Source organism: Cnephaeus nilssonii, assembly GCF_951640355.1.
Source record: "Cnephaeus nilssonii genome assembly, chromosome: 18".
In the NCBI taxonomy this organism is placed as follows: domain Eukaryota; kingdom Metazoa; phylum Chordata; class Mammalia; order Chiroptera; family Vespertilionidae; genus Cnephaeus; species Cnephaeus nilssonii.
The window spans coordinates 24,297,557-24,320,113 of NC_137089.1; the positions used below are offsets into that span (position 1 = coordinate 24,297,557).

A 22,557-nucleotide genomic window follows, 5' to 3' on the forward strand; every position below is an offset into this window, starting at 1 on the left:
ATGAAAAATCCACATTATTTAGAAACAAGCACATTTTCATGTCTCTTTTTAAAGGAGAGTTACATGCAAACAAATATTTCTTATTTCTGAAATATGAGTTTAAGTTTTGTGAATGCAAATCATAAAAGCTCTGTACTTTAATGTCTAGGGATAATCAGTGATTTTATACAAATACACACATCCTTTCTGCAAGTGAAATATCAAACAAGCTAAGACACTCGTGTAACATTTCTGTACGGGGCTACTGTTCGTAAAATCCTATTAAGAAACTGTTGCTGACAATAGCTAGCACTGGAGAGCACAACTAGCTCTGGGTTGTGCCAGGGATGCGATGTTCTTGTGGCTGACAGAATATTTATTCCCAGAGGGAACGGCTATAAATTGCATTTTGCCCCTTCAGTTGCTACATGCTTGTGATGGAGAGTGGGCGGAAAGGACAACCTGTAATTCAGGATGGGTTGGAAGCTGGTTGCCTAGGAAACTGGGATGAGCAGCACAATGCCAACCCAAACCGACTGTGAACAAGAGAGGGGATGTGCTTTTTTGATCTGTGTTGCTTTCCAAATACAAATTTTGTGACTCTTGTGGAGTCTGATTAGGGCCATTGGCCCTTGGTTGGCAGTGCATGCCAAAGCGGGCCAGAGGTGAGTCAGGAAGGATGGGGTAGTTTTCATAAACATTGTGCTGACAATACACGGGGGAGAGGTGGGTAATGGTGTCGTTAAGATGAGCTTGTGAGAGGATAAGGTGATCAACAGATGAATATTTTATATAATGTAGCATGCAGGCAATCCTTGATCATAACTGATCTACATCTAAATTTACCGCAGCAAAACTTGCATTTTTTTAACCATAAAAGTTTATTTGCCATCATCCCTTATTCCCTAACTTTTATGTTACTTACATCGGAAGCTTTGATTTATAGTAAAGTAGTTATCTTCAAGGGTAGCACTTGGAAATTCACAAACCTTTGATGAAAATAGTACTTAGTTTCCCAATACTTGAAAATATGCACATTTATTTTTTTTCTTTTTAACTGTATCATACATGTACACATATACGTTTATATGTGTGTAGACATGTGGAAATATATATTTAAGTTCAATGACATGAAATTGCTTATTGTAGGTCATACTGGTACTAAAAAATTGCAATTTATATAGTTCAACTTACACATAAATAAGAGAGATGATAGATTTGGGGGCACAATATTTTATATTCTTGTCTTTTTACTTGGGTCCCCATGCCCTCTTTTCCCTTCTCCACCTTACCCTGTCAGTCTTACCTGACCCTTCTCATCGATCCTCCCTCTATCCTTCCCTCAATAAGCAACTCATTTTAACAATAGTATGTATCTCCATCCTCGCAGAATCACACACAGATGTAAATATTTCTGTGCATCCATATACATGCTAGTGACAAAACTCTTTGTATAAAATCTCAGACTTCCACGTTATTTGTTTTCTGTTGGTATTTATAGCCAAGTATTCTCTTTCCTACATATGAATATTGCTTCTCTTCCTTGCATTTATCCTTAATGGATTTCAACCCAATTTTAAGTAAAGTAGTTATCTTCAAAGTAGTTTCCTCCATTTTTGACATTCATTCACTTGAATTCCATTTCTCTCACAGGTGCTAGAAACTACTCACAAATGATTCGCGCTGTAACATGTGGCAATGTGTCGCACAAATGGATGCATAATTCTTTTCTGGTTTCCTACTTTTGCCTCTCCAGAATAAAGTATTATTTTGCAAAGTACATGAGAAGGAATTACTTTGCTTTTTATTCTGCAAACACAAGACCCAGAACTTGTCCGGCAAGGAAAATGGCCTCTCAGAGCCATTTCTCTCATATCCACGTGTCAGAGCAAAGTTAATAATCTTTTAGGCAATGGGTCCTATGAAAAGACCATAGAATTAATTTTTCTAAAAATATATATTTTTATTGATTTCAGAGAGGAAGGGAGAGGGAGAGAGAGATAGAAAGATCAATAATGAGAAAGAATCACTGATGCGCTACCTCCTGCATGCCCCCTACTGGAGATCCAGCTTACAACCCCTGGCATGTGTCTTGACTGGGAATCGAACCGTGACCTCCTGGTTCATAGATTGATGCTCAACCACTGAGCCACGGCGGCCAGGCACCATAGACTTAATATTACAGTGTTTGAAATGTCACAGAAGTGGCACAGCTCCACCACAGAGGTGCTAGGAAGCCTGCCTTCCTCCGCTCAGCCAAAGATGACTTCTCCCCCTCACTGGCTGTTGCAAATGCCACTGAGTCCCATTCTCCTTCTGGGGACAATATTTATTGTATTAGCTCATTGAGGTCTGTGCTCATCAAGATGGACAAACTGTCAGGATGCTGGGCCACTGGGCTACTCTGGACCACACTACTCGGCGTTTTCTCACTAGAAGTGAGTGTTGACAGAGGGAGAAGAATGAAAGGACTCCATGGCCGGGTTCACGCCCCCTTTCCCACTCAGCACGGCCCATCCTGCATGCATCCCTACAGGCCCTGGACAGACACTCTTTGGCCCACACACAAAGGCCTGCCGTTTGACCAGGCTGTTCCTCTGGGGCTATCATATCTTTTCTTATTTGGAAAGTAAAGTTCCTTGTAGTAAAATCAAATGTTCATTCCTAGGAGTCTGTGGTTCAGCTCAGAAAACTCCTTTCCTAAGAGTTGGGATTGGTTTGCCTGGCAGGGTTTCCTTGGGTGAGTCTTTGATCCTCAGCGGAGGGTGCGCTGGCCGAGGAGAACACAGGTCATTCTGGTTCTTGTACGGCTGAGGGCTGTTGTTTACTTAGAAGCTGAGTCTGCCCTCCTCCTGCCTGCCAAAGGGTTTCAAAGCTGCCGCACCAGGAACGGTTTCAGGCTACAGACTTCAGTGACTAATGACCCATGTCCTCTGCTCAGTACTGAAATCCCAAAATGGTCCTAGGAGAAGGCAAGTCAATCCTGACAGCTGCTTAGAAGTCATCTTAGAACTAAATGGCAGGAGAAATGCCTTTAGGTAGGTAGGGAGAGAGAGAGAGAGAGAGAGAGAGAGAGAGAGAGAGAGAGAGAGAGAGAGAGACTGCCCCCACCAAAAATAAATAAATAAAGGAAAGAAAAGAAAAAAATGAGGTTATTGTACAGAGGGTAGTTGTTTGCAGATCACTCAGGTGTGCTCTGAAGACCAAATCTCTACATCAGCAATTAGAAGGAAGCCCTGAGTCCTCCACCTCTTAGAAAGCACAATGGAATCAGATAGCACGGGAAACACACACACACACACACACACACACACACACACACACACACACACACACTTCATGGGATCCTCCCTGCACGTCTCTCTAGGAAGGGAACCTGTGGGTGAGAGGATGAGGCCAGATGGCACTCCAGGAGGCCGTCAGTTTAGCAGACCTACAAGAACACTGATGTAGGAGGCTTGTTCTTCTAAGTCCCGGAAGCCCTTTTATTTTTTTCGTTGGGAAGTGTGTGAATACTTGTAATGCTGCTTTGCTTCCCAAACTGGCCAGTGAGTTAAACAGCAGCAGCAGAGCAACAACAACAATAATACCACAGTCACAGCGAAAACTCTCATCCTGGCCACCATGGAGTTTCCGGAAAGAACTTATCTTGTGAATGACAAAGCCACCAAGATGTATGCCTTCACACTAGACAGGTAACAGCCATCTGTTTCTGCTTCACGGCTTTCTGTCTTCAATCCTCAGTACATCCCTAGATCCCACAGCTTCAAAATGGGAACTTTTGCTCTGCAACTTGGGACATTTTGTAAAATTTTATAAACTGTTGGCAGACTTGTATAATTCATATCCTGAAACATGCAATACTCCTCATGATTTGAGTCTTAAGTATCCTAAGAGCATGAAGGACACTCTTTATGAATGTATTTCCATCTGTAGATTTCCTTCCAGAAAATAGACATATACAATCTAATGTGTTTGTCTTTCTTTTCCTCAATTAATTCTACTTTTAAAATAGATAGTACATTTTATTACATTATATTTAGTAAGGAGGGAGGCTTTTCAACGATGTGACAAAATTGTAGTTACATTGATGTTAAAATTATTTGTCAACCTCTTGCATCATCTTCTACCAATTCATCCCTCTACCCTTATTCCATCCACACCTAGTGCTTTTCTCTTTGCATAAAAAAATTATTTGCTATTTTCTTAATCATATAATATCATTATTGAATATACACACCTGACATAAAAAGAGCTGAGTTTAATGTTCTACATAGTTCTAGTTCCTGTGAATATCCCCCACAGTGCCATGTGCAATTTATTAATTCGTTTTCCTTTTTTAAAAAATTATGGATTGAACACACCTGGATATATAATGGAGAAGAAAAGATTCCTAGTCCCAGATCTCTGTCCTCTAGAAACTTGGAGTCTAATATGGAATATATATAAGAAAAAATCAATTACAAAATAGCATGTAAGTGTCATTCTGAGGGTGTTCAATGAGAATATCTCAAGGAAACCTAGGTCTTAGCTGGCCTATGACAGTCAGAGAAAGCTTTTCAGAAGCGATAGGTTGAGCACTGAAAAATAAAAGGAATTAGAGTAAGGTTAGAGGAACCTTACATAGGAAGTAGGGTTAAGGAAAGCTGTTCAGATGGAGATATTGCTGGGTAAAGACAGAGACATGTAAGAATGAGTTTTGTGTGTTTGGGGAATTCAATCCAAGTGGGGAGCAAAGAGAAACTCAATACGTAGAGATGAAAGAATGAAAATCTGAAATACATTCATGCTAGCAGCAGAAGAAAATACTTATCCATTAATAATACGTGTAGTGCTGTGTGTTTCATGGGACCGAATTAATATTCCAAAGAGCAGCAACATCATATTTGATAGAATCAACTGCCTGAGCAGCTGCAAAGAAAAGCTTTCTCTCTCAGGATATTTATAACTTTGCTTTGCAAACATATGACAAAGAACCGAACCCATCTATTATCTCACCTTATAAGAATTATTTTTCTTAGAAAGTAATATTAGATGTGATTTTTTTGAGTTCACAAACAATAAAGATTCATGTTAGGTCAGGCAGAAATTTTGTACAACAAATTGTTCACACTTTGGACACTTTTAATAGAGCATCTCTACTTTATTGAAATAACAATATTTCCCTTTTCACTAAAATAGACCATTAGCACTCTGTGAGGCACACAAAGCCAACCATTTATGGTTATAGAGTCTCCTTTGCCTCAGACATGGGTTTAGCTTGCAGGATATGGTGATGATAAAAACTGTCAGACCTGTTTTTCTTTTCTCTTCAAATAAAAAAAATTAGACCCGGAAGAAATTATCCTGTTCCCTCATATTCCCAGTCAGGAACCTGTTTCTCCCCTTTTTTTCCTCTTTGATGCTGTAGTGAATTTCTTTGCTTCTGTATTGTTCCTGCTCTTCAGAGCCTCAACTATATTATAATGTGTGGAAATCCATAGTGATTAATTCAGTGGCAGCAAATTTCCATTTAATTTTTGGACACATCATAGCATTTGCTTTCTAGAACCATCTTTTAAAAAATTCTTCTGGAGATTCACATTATCCTTCAGCTCAAGAGTCTGCACTACACATAGACAACTTAGACCACTTTGCTCTAATGAGGTGACGGGGAATGCATTTTAACTTGGGGTTTTAACTTTTAGAGTCACAGATTCTTTGGGGAGCACAGTGAAGACTGTGGACATTTTTATGCATCCATAAAACACACACATACACATATATGAACACTCTGCATCCCATGTCAATGGACCCTATGAAGCCCACTTTCAGATGTCTGGCTGAGTGCTTCAAGTTCAATCTCAGCCCAAAGGATAGCCATATTGGTCAATCTGAGGTCTACAGGAAAGCAGTATTTAAAAGACAAAATTGGCCAGCGTTCTTGCATTTTTCCCTTGTGGCATTGCCCACAGGCTATGCTCTGGTGGGATTCCTGCCTTCTAAACTGCCCAGTGGTAAGTTCTCTCTCCTGGTCACTTACCACCTGGTTTTCTCTGGCCACAAGATTCATGTAAAATATAAAATAAACCAGTGCTCATGTAAACAGTGCTAGAACAATTGGTGGCCCTGTCTTGCTCATGCTGCCTTCTCAGGGTCCTTTGAGTTGATGACCATTGGGGACCCACACTGTTACAGTATATGGTTGTTTGTTATCAGGGCACATATCACATTACAAAGGCAACAATGTATAAGTATAAATACTTGATGTGCCTCTTGCCAAGTGGTTCCTATTGCAATATGAAGAGTTTGTGGAACTGCTCAAAATCCTGAGTGCTATTAACATCATTGGTACAAACTTTCCGAAGTCAACTTGGCAATATACATCAAAGTCCTTAAAATTATGGATACTCTTCGACCAACCAATTTCCCTTCTAGGATTACACTTTAAGCAGATAATAATATATTGAGCAAAGATTAACTATAAGAATATGAATACAGTGGTGCTTATCTGAGCAAATAATTGGAAAAAATGAATTGTTCAATAATAGGAATTTAGTTAATTATGTTGTGACATATCTATATTAAATATAACAATCTCTACAGGTTAAAAGTAATGATGCAGAATATTTAATAAATTGAGGAAATGTTAACAATAAATACAGCTAAGATTCAGGTCCCAAAGCTGTATCTTTGGTAGGATCCTCTGGTGACAGAGTCATGTCATCCACAATCCCCACGGAGTTGCAACCATGTGATTTAGGTAGTATTTACCCCATTCTCAGCTCGAGGAGTCAGCATGGCTGGGTTTAGCCAATATTCTGATTGGAACAAGGTCTGAGCCAATCTGCCCATCCATATTCCTCTGGGTCTAGGGGTTGGTTTTCATTTGGCCAACTCAGCATGCAACTTAGAACTCTTGTTTAGCAGTTGGAAATGAGGACACTTTCATTCCTTGCATAAGAAACAGCAAGTGTGTGGCTCTGACTGCCTTGGGCAACTATCTAACTATCATGAGGAAAACAGCCTGAAGCATGGTTAGAACTAAAGCAATGGATCCAGAGCCCTGATAAACCAGTCTGAAGCCCACTACCTCCAGACATTTTCAGTAATTATTTTCAGTTTCACAACCAATAATCCCCACTTATTGATTAACCTAGCATGAGCTTTGTTTTCTGCACTTGCAATAAAAACATCCTAATTAACATAGTCTCTAATTATGTACAAAAAGTGTGTTTGTATATTACAAAGCTAAACAACAACATGTCCATAGTGATTGTCTCCTGCAGGTAAGGTTACCAGTGATTTCGCTCTCTGTTTGTGCTTTTCTGTAATTCCCAATTTTCTATAATAAATATATTCTTTTATTCAGAAAAAATAAGTATGATAATTAGAGTCAGAATCAAAATCATCATCTACCAGTAAGCGGAAGACTGCAGATCTTTAATTCCAGCTGGCGATAGGACAAATGAAATAGCTCTTCAACTGAAGGCTAATTTATTTCTGTTTTTATACCTTTCAAAGTCATGAATACAAAGCTCTTCATTCTAATAATCTTATTAATGCTTCTAATGAGTTTATTTAAAAATTAAATCTGATTAGTTCAAGATCTGTGAACATCAACATTTGCATCAGTAAAGATTGGTTTTAGATTTACTGAAGTTCAGGTAGGGAAGCAAAGTGGGATGACCTGGAAAAAACAGGAAGTCTTGGAACCCCAGCTCTGCAATTTCCTGGCTAGTTGTCCTCAGGCAATTACTTAACCTCTCTGAACCTTAATTATTTCAGCCAAGAAACTATGGGGTTGGACTAAATGTTATCTATAATCTTTGCATCTGTGAACTTCTATAATTCTATAAACGGCTCTAAATAATGATTTCCGTGTGAGCAGAGCTAGCAGACCTGATATGTACTGCGTGCTATAGGAAGTATAAGTAAGTCTCAACTTCCATGGATTGGTAGAGATTGTGTGCAATGCTGTGTTAAGACGGTTTCTGAGGGTCCATATGGACTTAGCAGGAAAAACTGCTATGATCTATTAACACTGTTGTTGTGGAGAAGAAAGTGACAGTGATGGCATGCAATGGTGGGAATTTGAATCATCAGCTGGCTCCTAGACACATATCAAACAACGTTCCCACTCCTTTTTTGACTTGTGGGACAGTATCCAATATCTTTTCAAAATGAAGTTATTGGGAAGGAAATGTATCTGCCTCCTTTCTCCTGTTCCTTTGCTATCTCTGAATCACTGGTAGTAGAGACTGAAGAAGAGTTTGGCTGAATAAGAGCAAAACTTTTAGTAGTTGAGACTTCAGATAGACATTGCCTGCTTGTTCCTTACACTTGGTATTTCTTGTAGAAGGAGCTGTGAATTACAACTTCCTAGACAGCTAGCAAATGTCCTCACCGTGGTTCAGAGAATGAATGGGTAGGGCTGTCAGTGGTGTTTGCAACCATGTTCATTTCTTTCTTCTGTCAAACTCATGCGCAGTGTGGATCGCCAGCAGAAACCCGTGAATAAAGATCACTGTTCTGGGGAGAAGCCAGAGGAGCTGGGGTCCGGAGCCATCTATCACTGTCACGGTAATGCCAAGGCCACGGAGAACAGGGCAAACGAGCAAGTCTACGCCAAGTGGAAACTCTGGGCTGCTTCGGGAATATGCTTCGTCTTCATGATTGCAGAGGTTGTGGGTGAGTATTTCTCAACGAGGCTTCTCTGATTAAACAAGCAAACAAAATCCTACATCGTTACAGGAGGGTGACCTCGGTTCTTCTTTTAAAGTGAGAGTTAACCTTTTCTATAAGTATGAAGTAACAATGTGCTCATTGTAGATACGTTGGAAAATAGAAGGAAACGTAATAACATTCATCACTATCCCACATTAGAGTGGTAACTGCCAATAAAATTATGAAGTATTTCCATACAATATATTTTCTATTCATAGCTCAGTTTTTCAACACAGCCGAGAGCACACTAAATGCTTCTGACCATGCCATCAAATGCTCTTAAAATACTTTCACGCCTGAACAATGTACACTCCACTGTGATTTAAAGAACCATCTCTCTCTTGTTAGAAATTTAGGGATTTTTTTTTCCTGTTTATGGACAATGCTGCAATAAAAAATCTTGAATAAAACTCTGCCTGCCTTTCTGGTTAATCTCTTTAAAGAGAGTCCTAAAAATGGAAATAGTTGTTTGAAGGACAAGAATATTTTTATTACTTCTTGATGCATGTTGCCAAACTGCTATCCAGAAAGCTTAATACAATTCCTATGTCTGCCAGGTCTGCATGAAAATGATTTCTTTCCAATCTTTACCAGAACTTATTTTAATCTTTTAGAAATCTTTGTTAATATATAAATGAATATGCTTTATTTTAACATCCATTAGTGCTAGAATATTTTTTTTGCATGCTTATTAGTGATCTGTATTTCCTTGTAAATGCATTCCTGGTGGCCTCTTAATGTCTGTTTTTTAGATAACTTATAATTCACTATATTGATCTCTGGGAGCTCTTTATATATTAGGATATTAAACTTTTGTTATGTTTGTTAGTATTTTTACTAGTTTTTGTTTGCTTTTTAATTTTTGTTTAATTTTTGGTTTGACATAGAGAAGATTAAAATTTTATAGCGATAATTGTATCGAACATTTTATTTTTAGCTGATTTTTTTAAACTACTCTTTAACCAATTTAGTGCCTAGTAAGCCTTCTCAGGGACTGAGAAGATAAATACCCTTTTGTTGTTGTTCAGTTTTCAATCAATGTGAAAGTAGATATGTTCTCAGAATTGAAAAAAAAAATTTTTTCTAAACAGCTAACAATGTTTCCAGTATCATTTATGAAATAATTATTTTCTCCATTGATGTTTTATGCTTCTTATATCATTTATCAAATTTTTATAAACAATAGGGTTTGGTTCTAAGGTATTTCATGATTCCTGTTGCTGGTTCTTGTCAGTAGTAACACATTCAATTAATGCAAATTTGTATGTTACAATATCTCTTATTCTTCCCTTATTATTCCGTGTTTAACAGAAAAAAAGATAAACATAATTTATTTTAGTTTATTATTTTAATTAAGCACGAGAATCATTTTGTTCGGGTTTCTCCAAAACCTAATTGTGATTTTAAGAAGGGGTATAAGGAGAAAAGTGAGTTTTGTGAATGAAAGACCATCTCGCTTCAGACTACTGATTAGACATCAGCTGGGGAGAAGATGCCACCGATTCTCAGCAGCCACACGGATCCAGGAGGAAGCAGAGGCAGAAAGTAGTGCAGGAAACAAGCCAGTCTCTACATCTTCCTGAGCTGCGTTTGCAATGGGGCGGTGCCAGGACTTTATTGGAAGGATGTGAATTCCCGGACATCACCAATGGGTTCTGTTTTTCAGATTTTCCATTTTGTCAGTCTCTTTCATGAGCAATGCAATATTGTCCAAAACCTTACGAATTTCAATAATGAAAAAGAATACTCCTTTGGCAAAGGTGCCAGTGGGTATCCGCAGGGCGTTTTCCAGGTTGGAACTGTGACAAGTAAATTATTTGCTACTCCACAAGCTATTAAGTCCGTTCCTTCAAAAGACTTACCCTGGCTCTAGAAACTGTGTGCTATCAATTATTTTTGTAAACCAACTGGAAGAAGGTTATTAACAACCCTGGATTTGTCTTGGGCTGGATAAGTCTAAGTTCTTTTCCAGTTTTGAAAAGCAATAAAAGTCTGAGTACATAGGCCATAAGACTCCAGAGCTTGAAGAAAACAATTAATTCTGATTGCCAGCCATTATAGTGGGAAAAAATAGCTTAGCAGATGCTAATGGAATAATCATCCATTTTCAGATGGTTATTAATTTATGCTACCTTTTGGGTAATAGAGAAAAAATTAATAACCACCTGAGAATGGATGATTATTCCATTAAAAAAAAACTCACTTTTCTCCTTATACCCATTCGTATGCTCTATCACTTTGCTTTTAAAAAAAATGACTTGCATTTTTAGGGGGTAAAATGGGAAGCTATCTTCTCATTCCTGGATAACTGGTCTATGAGTTCTAATGTGACTTTTAGAGTCAGAGGAAAGTGATGTCAGTAAAGAAATTAAGTGGATACTGACAACTATTTGGAATTTGAGCTGTATTTATTTTGAGCAGATTTTCCTAAAACATGGCTCTCATCATGTTGATTCTGTCTTCAAAATTCTTCCCTGGCTCCCTGTTGCCTAGTTCAGCCCTTGACAACCTTTCCCCATCATGGCAGATGTAGGAACTTTTACTGGGCACTGAGGTAAACTGGCAAGAATACCGGTGGCAACAATAGCCTGGTTTAGGGGCTCCCTCTGTGCTAAGCCCCAAGTGAGGGAGAACAATATATTGGGGAGCTTTGGCATCCTGGACAAAATGAAAAACTCTTACTTTGGCTTTCAAGTCATTCCACCATCTGGCTGCCAAACAGACTATCAGTCTCTTTCCTTTACTACTTCCCTACATGGCTTTCTGTTTCAGCCATTTATTCATCGAATGCAAAAATAATCATTATGCCTTAATATCTCTGTAGCTTTGGCGTATGCCTTTTCATTTGAATGAAAAAACACTTGCCTTCATCCCCCACACTCATCAAAACACTGGCCATGATTCCAGAGCCCAGCCCACAACTCACTTCCTCCCTAAAGTCATTTTGACCATGTCAGAGAAAGCAATTATTATTTTCAGATCACTCCTGCAGGATATGGGATTTGAGCAAATCCTTGAGGGAGGGGTAGACATTGAGAGGTGGCTAAGAGGGAGATGAGAGGGCCTTTGGGATGGAGGGGCCTGAATGAGCAGCACCTGATTATTGCTGTGGTCCCGCAGTAGTAAATACCAGCCTTGCCTGGAGAGACTGAGCGAGCGGGTGGGTCTGCAACAGGACAGGAAGTATGTGTTCTCAGGAAGCAATTCAAGTGAGTCTGCTAGGCAGCCACGTTTGGGTGCCACTGTTGGTAGTGAACTGGTACTGCGTGTTCAGCAAGCTTTCTCACATTCACAGCCTGGTTGCAGTTCTGGTATCCTGGCCCAGGTACCTCATGCTCATAGACAAGGCTGGGTGTGAGATGCCAAGCTGGATTAACCAGCGTCTCTGGGTCTTTACATAGGGAGGCTAGGGCGGAAAGCTCTGTTTACTCTGCAAAGACTGTGCTGACATGCTCTGAACCTGGAGCTTCCAGAGGCCACTTTTCTTGCCGAAGGGGAGGAAGTCTGTCTTCACTAGGACAATAAATAGCAATAGTTGGACACTCACTACAGACTGATTCATTTGTCTCTCAGCATAACCATTATTGCTTGTCTCATTTTCGGTTCTTATAAGTGTATTTCTAGTAGCACATGATCTCACTCATCTAGGGGAAATGATGAACAACATAGACTGATGAACAAGAACAGACCCAGAGACAAAGAAGCATGGATCAGACTGTCGGACCTCAGAGGGAAGGTAGGGAAGGGTGGGGATAAGGGGGAGAGATCAACCAAAGGACTTGTATGCATGCATATGAGCCTAACCAGTGGTCATGGACAACGGGGGGGGGGGGGCATGCGTGGGGAGGGGTTTGGGATGGGAATGGGGGGATGAGGACAAATATGTGACACCTTAATCAATAAAGAAATTTAAAAAAAGAAAAGTTTTAGTCAACCTAAAAGGACACTTTTGAATGTATATTGTCCCTGTAGTACCATTTTAAAAATAAAAGTATTTTATTTTTATAGCCCCCATAAAAAAAATAGTTGGACACGGAGGGGAGCACCAAGATTTTTGAACCTGAGTGTAGGCTGCACCCAATCCCATCCCACCCAGATCTGTCTTCAGTTACTCAGTCAATACATTATCATTTGATTGTTGCTACTATTTAAGCTAGTTTGAGTTAGGCAGTGATGACTTACCAATGAAAGGACCTACCTAAGGTAGAGGTGGAGGGTAAAACATGGTTGTGGAGAATAAAACTAGAACAGTAGTTGGGGGTTCAAGAAGGACCAGGCAGAATGGGGAATCTGGACTCATTCTGCAAGCCTGGAGAAGTAATTGACATTTTAAACAGAGGAGAACCAGGTCATAGATCTGTGTTTAGAGAGAGAACTGAACTCAATTTGTAGAGCAAATGGGAGGGAGGAATTCAAGATTCAAGAAGGCTATACGCATCAATGTCCTTTGAACCTGTTGAATTGGGACTCTTCTTTTTTGTTTAAAGTATTACAAATAGTAGTACATATGTCTCCTTTTCCCCCCATTGACCTCTCCCCAGCCTCCCTCACCCCCCAGCATATGCCCTCACCTCCCTCGTGTCTGGTTATGCTTATATGCATGCATACAAGTCCTTTGGTTGATGTCTTAGCCACTCCCCCAGCCCTCCCTTGCCTTCCTGCTGAAGTTTGACAGTCTGTTTGATGCTTCTTTGTGTCTGTATCTATTTTTGTTCATCGGTTTAATGATGTTCTTTATATTCCACAAATGAGTGAGATCATGTGATATTTATCTTTCTCTGACTGGCTTATTTCGCTTAGCATAATGCTCTCCAGTTCCATCCATGCTGTTGCAAATGGTAAGAATTTGAATTGGGACTCTTTCTGATTGCTTGTGAAATTCCTAATTGTAGAAAGGCCATAAAGAGATGAGTTACATTGCAGATGTAAACATGTATCCCAATTTGAAAAGGTGGACATAAAGACACAAAAAACTCACAGAAAATAAGCTCAGCTACGGCCAATCCTGGAAGAAACTGAGAATGGTCAGGAAAAGCATCCTGCAGCAGGACTGCTTAGAAGTAAGCAAGAATGGAGGAGGCACTATGTTGCTCGATAGAAATACAGAGCTGGAGGCTGGCTGGGGGAGACGGTAAGTATCTCAGAATAAAAAAATATATATATCTTCATAGTAAGAAAAATATACAGCTGGGTGGTGTGGTAACCACAAGCTTCATTGATAAAAGACTTACTCTCCACTAGAGCCAGGGTGTGTCAGTAGCTCCCACCACTTTCATTTCCGGATGCTCCTGGTATTAAAGATTCTAAATGTCAAAACATGCCTATGCAAACTGGTGTGTTTTGAATACTTGTTACATAATAACTCCACGAGTTTTTGGCATAACAAGCTACATAGTATAATAATGCTATTCATAAGGCAATGAAAGAATTTTTAAAATATGGCTTACTAGCATACAATGGTGTAGTCCAGGAACGGGAAATAAGGCGAATGCTGTCAGACAACCATTTCGCTCTTTCAGTCCGGTCAGTATGCCCATGTCTGCACAGAAAGCATCATACGTGCTTCACAGCAACTCTGACTCTGAAGTGAACATGAGACCCAGGCCCAGTGGCCCCCCTGGTCTTCTGCTGTCATCTCCACCGACAGGCCCTCAGTAGGGTCTGTTTCCAGAATGCAGTCCTTGGCGCCTCTCCTACCTGGTTATAAGTGCATCACTCTCTACATCTTGCCAAGTAATCCAGACCAATGAGGGCTGCCGCCTTACTTCAGGCCTTTATCATCATTTCCTTTGGCTGTTACCCTTGTGTGTTAACTGCTAGCTGCTTCTCCCTCCAGGCCAGTCTCCGGATTGCTGGCAAAGATCTCCCTCATAAATACTGATCTGAACGTGTCCCAACCTAGCCTCCAAATCATAAGTAGATCCCCTGATCCCATAGGATAACATTCAAGTTCTTTAGCATGACATATAATGCCCCACACAAGGGTCCCCAGCCCACCTTTGCCGTCTGATTTCCCATTACTCTCCAACAATCCACATCTGCTTTTCCACGAAGGTTCCATGCTCTTCCAGTTCTCTCTGTTCTCGTTCCTGCTATTACATCTCCCTCAGAAACCCTTCTCTTCTAGCTAATTCTTCCCGCTCTCTCCTGTGAAAAGTTCCCCAAAGCTCCCAGTGGGAGTGGCTTTTTAGTCTTCTAGTCTATTTGTCATGCATGTCTTCAGCATAGTGAGTGTTAGTGAGATCACGGAAAAGAGGGACTGCAATATTTTTGTTTATTTTTTCTATTTATATATTTTTATTAATTTCAGAGAGGAAGGAAGAGGGAGAGAGAGAATCATTGACTGGCTGGGGATTGAGCCACACCCCCACTGGGGATTGAGCCCACAACCTGGTCATGTGCCCTGACCAGGAATCCAGTTGTGACCTCCTGGTTCGTAGGTTGATGCTCAACCACTGAGCCATGTAGGTTGGGGGAGACTGGGATTTTTAAACTTTATCTTTGTGTATCCTCTTCCTGCACCGTGCACAGTAAGGGCTCAACAAATACCGATGGGATGATTGAATTAATTGTCAGTCATACCCCATGCATTCAGAAGCAAATGCAAGTTCAGTTGCAAACTACCTCTTGCAAACAATTTGCTCCACAGCCACTCATCATGATTGCTCACAATTTTCTGGATGGTTCTTAAAAGTAGTTCTGATGGTTGCAAAATGGTTCTTGGTTTCCGGAACCCCTTTATTAACATGCTTCTTCGAAAGCCAGGCCATTTTTCTTTCTCAGTTGCCTCCTGACTCAGCGGAGCCTCTTGAAGAAACCCCGTAAGACCTCATTTCCTTGACTTGGGCTACGATTTCAGCTCAGCACATAGAATCACCATCATCACTCATTGCTGAGATGGTGGCGTGCTGCTTATCTGCCTGCAGTCATTTTCCGGGCAAGAAATAATGCATTAGCAACACAGCTTCATTATCAAGCCCCAGTTTGGCAGATAGAGCAACATTTCAGGGTAATTGGAAGGACAGCTGATTTGTTAGCAAAATGTTACTTTTTGGCTAATGAATCATTGTGATTTTTGCACTGACAGCTCAGTAACAAGCTTGAAGACTCCTTTCCCTCAGACCATTAAACTTTGACAAACCCGTTATTAACTGCAGCGAGAGCCAGCAGTCTGTGGGGATGATTGCAATTATGAGCCATATATGTAATTTTTAAAAATCATTAGCCGACAAGGTGAGTCTGATGACCGAGGGCTGATGACTGACAGCCGCCGTCGCTTTTTAGTGCAGGAGGCAATAAACAGCCGCTGGGAGGACTATCCGTCAGCAAAAGCTCTTTGCTGGGAAGACGCGGTGGAAAGTAATAAAGGTTATTGCTCTCAAACAACAAGCTCTGTTCGGGAAGGAAGAGACAAGGCTTTCCTTTGGCTTCCACTTTGGAGGCTGGAGGTCTTTGCTCAAAAGAGAACTAGAGGGAAGCAGAGGGAGCCCCGGGAACAGAGAGAACAGCCAGGCGGGCCTCCGGGGCGTGGGTTCTCTTCCCATGCTTCACTGGACTGTTACACTCAGGAGTCCCTTTAGAAGGTGCCTGTCCTTCCGCCTTACTGTCCCCCCTATTCCTCACAGGGGTCTCGAACTCAGGTGGATAATGCAAATTAGTAGAGAAGACAGAAGCAGTAAAGACTATGGTAAAATCACAAGGCAAGAATATAAATAAAAACCCATCCATGGGCCATTGTGTCATCTGGTTTACAGACGGAAGTCCAGGTCCTCAGTTGGAGTGTGAGACCCTGTGAATCTGGCCTTTCCCTCTGCAGCCTCATTGTTTTGCATTGCCCTTTCTGAATCCTCATGCCCTGGTCTAATGGGGATGATCCCCAAGAATGCCCACACTCTCCAATCTCTGTACCTTTACCCCTTAGCAATGGCCTTGCCCTTGACATCCATTTCTACATGTTCAAATCCCACCCACTCTCTGGGTCTCTGTTTCTTTACTTGTCAAACTGGGAAGAAGAGGTGGATTGGATCGATGCTGATGTGTCTTCCGAAGCTCTGTGGGTCTGTGACATTTCACCAACTCGGGTTAGTACATAGGAATCTAGTTGTGCCCCACACAAGGGTCCCCAACCCCCTTTCCAGGCTGATTTCCCATTACGGGTTGGGGACCCTTGGTGGGTTGGGAACCCTTGTGCGGGACATTATATCCTCACCCCGTGTGATACTGTGCACCCCCAGGCGGCCACATTGCTGGGAGTCTTGCTGTCGTCACAGACGCCGCCCACCTCTTGATTGACCTGACTGGTTTCCTGCTCAGCCTCTTCTCCCTGTGGCTGTCCTCCAAGCCTCCCTCCAAGCGGCTGACCTTCGGATGGCACCGAGCAGGTACAGTTCACCGACGGAGCGCTCGTGGTGGTGTAGTGCCTCAGAGTCAAACCCAGGATAGAATCAAAAGGGACAAAGCAAAGCCTTGTTGGAAAACTCCCGAGGCACATCTCTGGTGCGCGGGATGAATTAGACATGGGGTGGGAACCTGTGTTCTCTATGTTAATTCAGCTGAAGGCCAGATTAATCACCTACCTCTGCTCCGATGGGACAATAGGAACACATGCAACCACCCCAGCCCCAGGGTCTCAGTGTAGGGCGACAGCCATGATAGCATTCATTAAGTTACTCTGCATCCGGGAAGCTCCTAGCATTTTGCAAAATAAGGCACAGACGGCACAAAAAACGTTGCAGAGATGGAAGAACTTCTCACAGGGGAGTCAGGAATAGAAGGTGAAGGAGAACCGAGGGCAGGGCAGGGGTGGCCAACATGCTGACGTGGGAGGGCTTTGCTGAAAGGCACCACCAGGTACAGGCCACAGCTGGCAACTGTGGGCTGTAGCTTTACAAGCTCAGAGTGAAAGTGAGTTCTAATTTCATACCAAACAATTTATCATCAGAATGTGTGTGTTTTTAAAATTTGTTTGTTTTTTAAAGATATTTTTATAAAAACTATTTTTTAAATTTATTTCAGAGAGGAAGGGAGAGGGAGAGAGAGAGAAACATCACTGATGAGAGAGAATCATTGATTGGCTGCCTCCTACACACCCCCTACTAAGGATTGAGCCCGCAACCCAGGCATGTGCTCTGACTGGGAATCAAACCCATGACATCCTGGTTCATAGGTCAATACTCCAACCACTGAGCCATTGCAGTCAGGCCACAGGGGGTGTTTTGAATTGCCTTCCTTTAACAATCAGCGGGAGAGGAAGATAAGGCAATAAAGATCGATAAAAGAGTGTGACCTGAAGCTGCTTTCCCAGTCCCCCAATACAGCTATGCTTGTACTTTTGGCCCAGCACCAGCCATTTGTCTGTATAAATTCATGCCTGTACTTTACCCTTTCTTTTTTTAATATTTGTTTATTAAATTGATTGGTCCACATGGACATATAGGTTTCAGGTGTGGGTTTCTATGTTACAAGATCTGTGTAATGCATCATGTGCCCACCATACTTTACCCTTTCTGATACCATTGGCCGGAGCTGTTTTGTAAACATGGGATGATTTGTAAACATTGGAGGGACGCGGAATTTCAAATCCTGTTCGGACTTTCTCGTCCTGGCCATGGATGTCCATGAGCATTGACACACCAGAAGACCAGTGCTGCCCAATAGAACTCTGCCTCCAGGGAGACGTTCTGTAATAGAGCATCACGTGGCCACAGAACACTCTAATACATGGCCAGTGCTACTGATGGACTGGGTTTTTAATTTTACTTAATTTCAATGTAAACAGCCACAGGTGATGGATGGCTAACGTATTAGGCAGTACCACTCCAGACAGAGAGGTGGACATCAACTAGAACATCAAGCCTGTAATTTCATGAATACCTTTGTTTAGGAAGAAGCTAAGTATAAAAAGTGAATTTATTTAAAGAGAATATTAAATGTCTAATGAGACAGGTGGCATGTGGATATGGCAAAAATTGTATACAAGTGACTAAAGTCTGGGAAACACTCCTCCCACAGTGAGAAACAACATGTTACAGGGGCCTGCTTAAAGGCGGAGGTAAAAATTCTGGAATGTGCCTGACCACTGACTCACAGAATGTTCCCAGACCCTGGTAGGCTTTCGAATCCACCTTCAAGATTGAGTTGCAGATCAGGGTGAGGCATTAAGGAACTCCTAAGTGAGCAAATGTACTTTACTCAGTGGGCACATTGAACACTATCTTATCTTGGAATGTTAATGTAAATGTCACATTCTATGTTTCTTTTCCTTACTGTTGCTCTTAAAATGCATCTAGAGTGTTGATATACCTCTGAGCTCACCTCTGTGTTTATGGGATGCTGGGTTGGCAAATGAAACTCATTTTTCAAGTACCCTCTCAAGCCTTTCCTTTTTACTGTTTTAATCCACAGAAGCTACTGGTACTGGCACGTTGTAAATGTTTTATGGCAAAATTAAGAGTTTCTAAATACCTTTTACTCTTTGTGTCTCATTATTTCATCTCCTAATAAGTTTCAATCATTTTAGCACCTGCTTAAATTAAAATCCCCAAGGAAAACAGCAAGCACAGGCAACAAATAATACGCTTTTAAAATTTGCTGCAAATTACTGAGTAACATGGACCAAAGGAACTCAGATGCTGGTGTTTTATAAATGCAACATGAAAGTAGCTTGTCTTAGTGCTAAAATCCTTCCACAGTTTTGCTTTGTGAGTCAGAGTGAACTAGTCTAAGCTTCTTTTTTTTTTTTTTTTTTTTTTTTTTTTGGGAGAGGGAACATTAATGTCTCATGACTCTTGGAGACGTTAAGGTGATTCATGAACGCTTTGTGTGTGGACGTCTGTGTGCTTGCATCCTTAGAGATCCTCGGTGCCCTGCTGTCCATGCTGTGTGTCTGGGCAGTGACTGGTGTGCTGGTCTACCTGGCGTGTGAGCGCTTGCTGTACCCCGATTACCAGATCCAGGCCACCGTGATGATCATCGTTTCGGGCTGTGCTGTGGCAGCCAACATTGTGTAAGTCACCCCACACACTGCCCAGGAAGCTTGCCTTTAACCCTGTCTGGACTCAGATGTGTGTTTGTTCTCGTTGCTATTTTTTGATTGTGTTTAATTCCTCCACTTGTGAGGATGGCAGAGACCTGACAGAGTGCTCAAATGGTTCTATGACTGAAAGTAAGGTTGGTTGTGCTCGTTTAAGTATTTTAATATCAGCTCCTAAGAGCTACCATTTTGAATGCTTTTTATGTGTCAGGGACTGTGATACGATCTTTTGATCTACATTATCAAGCCCAATGTTCACAACATCCCTACTTTCCAGATTAGAAAACTGAAGCTCAGCAAGGTTAGATGAATTGCCAGTGAGAAGGTGTAGAGCCAGGATCTGAATCTAGACCCACCATACTCAGAATGGGGTCTTAGCCATTCTGCTCTCTCTTACATATTGATGGTTCCCCATGGGACGTGACTTACTCCTACTCAGTTTTTATTACAGGGACATATTATGGCTTCCCACACAGCTGGATTGGAAGGGATCTTAAATTTTATTTACTTTAGTCCCCTTTCTACTTTTGAATTCTCTCTTGCAACTTTTGAATTCTCTCTTGCAACATCCATTTTATGGTCATTAGTTTCATATATTTTAACAGAACTAATAGCAGAATTTATTTCTCTATTAAGCACTCTACTATATCTTTGCAATATTTTGACTATATAAAAATTCTGCCTTAAGCTATGTTAGCTGAACTCTTTATTTTCTACCTGTTGGTACATTGCCTTAACCAGGTAGTCTTAAATCACTCTTATGGGATGTGTGATCATGTCCTACTGGATATGTGATCACTGCCATATTTGTCTGCTCTTCCCCAAATGAACTACTTGGTTGCTTATGACGATGGAGTTTTAAGGCCAGGACTTTGATCCTTTTGGTCGATTTGCTCCTTCTCATTTGCCAAAATATTTCTGGACAAACCTATTTAAAACTATCTATTTGTCTATTTGTATCTATTTAAAACGGTCTGTCTGTCCATCTATCTGTATCATTTGTGGTAGAGAGAACAATGGCCCCTCAAAAATTTCCACATTCTAAGGCTTAGCACTTCTAAATATGTTACCTTACATGATAAAAGAAATTTTTAAAAAATGTGATTAAGTTAAAGATGGATCTTGAGATGGGGAGATTATCCTGAATTATCCAGATAGGCCCAATGTCACCACAAAGGTCCTTATAGAAGGGAAGTGTCAGGTCAGAGAGGAGAGAAGATTCTGCATTGCTGGCTTTGAAGATGAAGGAATGTAAGTGACATCTAGAGGCTGGAAAAGGTAGGAAAGTGTGTTCTCCCCTAAAACCTCAGAAAGAATGCAGTCCTGCACACTAATTTTAGATTTCTGACCTCCAAAGGTCAGGATAAGATAATAAATGTATGTTGTTCTAAGCTAGAAAGGCTTGTGGTAACTTGTTACAGCAGCAATAGGAAACTCATACACTATGCATCATCTTGTCTATCTTGCAATGCCACGTGACATACTGCAATAGGATTACACATGAGAGTGAAGAAGACAGTGATAGAAGAATGGCATCTTAAACAGTGTTTTTAAAGAGAGGGCACAGTGGATCTCTGGAAAGAGAGGAAAAGCTGAGCGTGCACACTTAGAGAAAGCTCCTCAGGTTCCTCTAGTACCCTTACCTTGTGCCTGCCTTTGTTCCTCACCTCTTAGTTTGCAAACCATTGCAAAAATCTCTGAGCTAAACAATTAGACGAGTGATATTTCATCTGCTGTAACTGACTAGATCCCTATTTCCGCCCAGATATACTGAAAATGTGTTTCACATTGGCAGTGGGAGATCAATCCCAATCTATTACCACTAGGAGACAAGCCAGAGCATGTGTCCTGCTGACCGGGGATCAATAACATCATCTTTGCATGGGAGAACAACATGTCCACAAGGCAGCAGGAAGAATAAAAATATTAATAATTTCCCAAGTCATATGGCACATAATTGTATCGATGCTACACGAAGATAAAGGGTGCTCCTAGCTAACTACAACATAAATCTGGACCCTCGGTGATTGAGTTTGACTTTTAAACAGATACCATCCACATTTTCTTTTCACTGCAACTGCTGTTGAACTTTGACCTTAATTTTCAGGTGCTCAGAAAGACAAGGGAATTAAAAAGTTTTGACTTCCCTGTGCAAGCAGGTAGTTATTAATGGATAAGGCTACTGAGTGACTATAATGTTTCCTCCCAGAACTGGGATTACAGGTTCCAAGTACAGGTAGAGGCTGTGTTGTCTGAATAGACAACTACAATTTGGGAATAAATCTATTCCTTGGGGACTCAAAATCAGGACAGAAAGTTATAATACAGGTTGTAAAGGGATTCTAGGATGAAAATTATTGACAGAGCCTTAAGGCCACTGCATGCGAAATTTTCTCTGCCTGAACATTCCTTCCCCTCCGAGCCTAACTCTAACCTTTCACATCCGACTCAATTGCTTTGTCTTGCTAACTAAACCAGACTCCCTGTTTGACTATCTGTAGCACTGGTTCTTAGTAGGCTTATTTTAATTAGAATGTTCCATGTATGTGTGCGTGTGTCTTTTTAAATTCTCTGCATCTCCTTCATGCTTGAAGCCACAATGGGGAGGGACCATGTCTGTTTTCACTTATTCTTATGCCCTAAACATTTAACAGTGCCTTGCATACATGGGTCCCTAAGTAATTTTTTCTTGTTTTTAATAAAATGAGTGAAAAAAATGAATGGACAACATGATGAGCAGACCTAGAGAGTCTAGCAACTGCCAGCCATGGGAGGCTGTCTGAAGACCCTGAAATGGTAGCTCCAAATTGAAGGTCAATTTCTGCTGAAACACTGACAGT

At 41.1% G+C, this 22,557-nt stretch overlaps 1 protein-coding gene across 1 annotated transcript in view; it reads left to right on the top strand.

Annotated features, from left to right (window-relative positions):
* The first annotated feature begins 3,402 nt into the window (after positions 1-3,402).
* The window catches only part of SLC30A8 (solute carrier family 30 member 8), a 29,812-nt gene continuing 10,657 nt past the window's right edge, over positions 3,403-22,557 (top strand). Inside the window, exons 1-4 of the mRNA XM_079796690.1 lie at positions 3,403-3,674; positions 8,450-8,649; positions 16,920-17,066; positions 19,537-19,690. Of these exons, the coding sequence (XP_079652816.1) occupies positions 3,604-3,674; positions 8,450-8,649; positions 16,920-17,066; positions 19,537-19,690 (572 nt within the window). The 5' untranslated portion in view covers positions 3,403-3,603. The remainder of the gene's footprint in view (positions 3,675-8,449; positions 8,650-16,919; positions 17,067-19,536; positions 19,691-22,557) is intronic.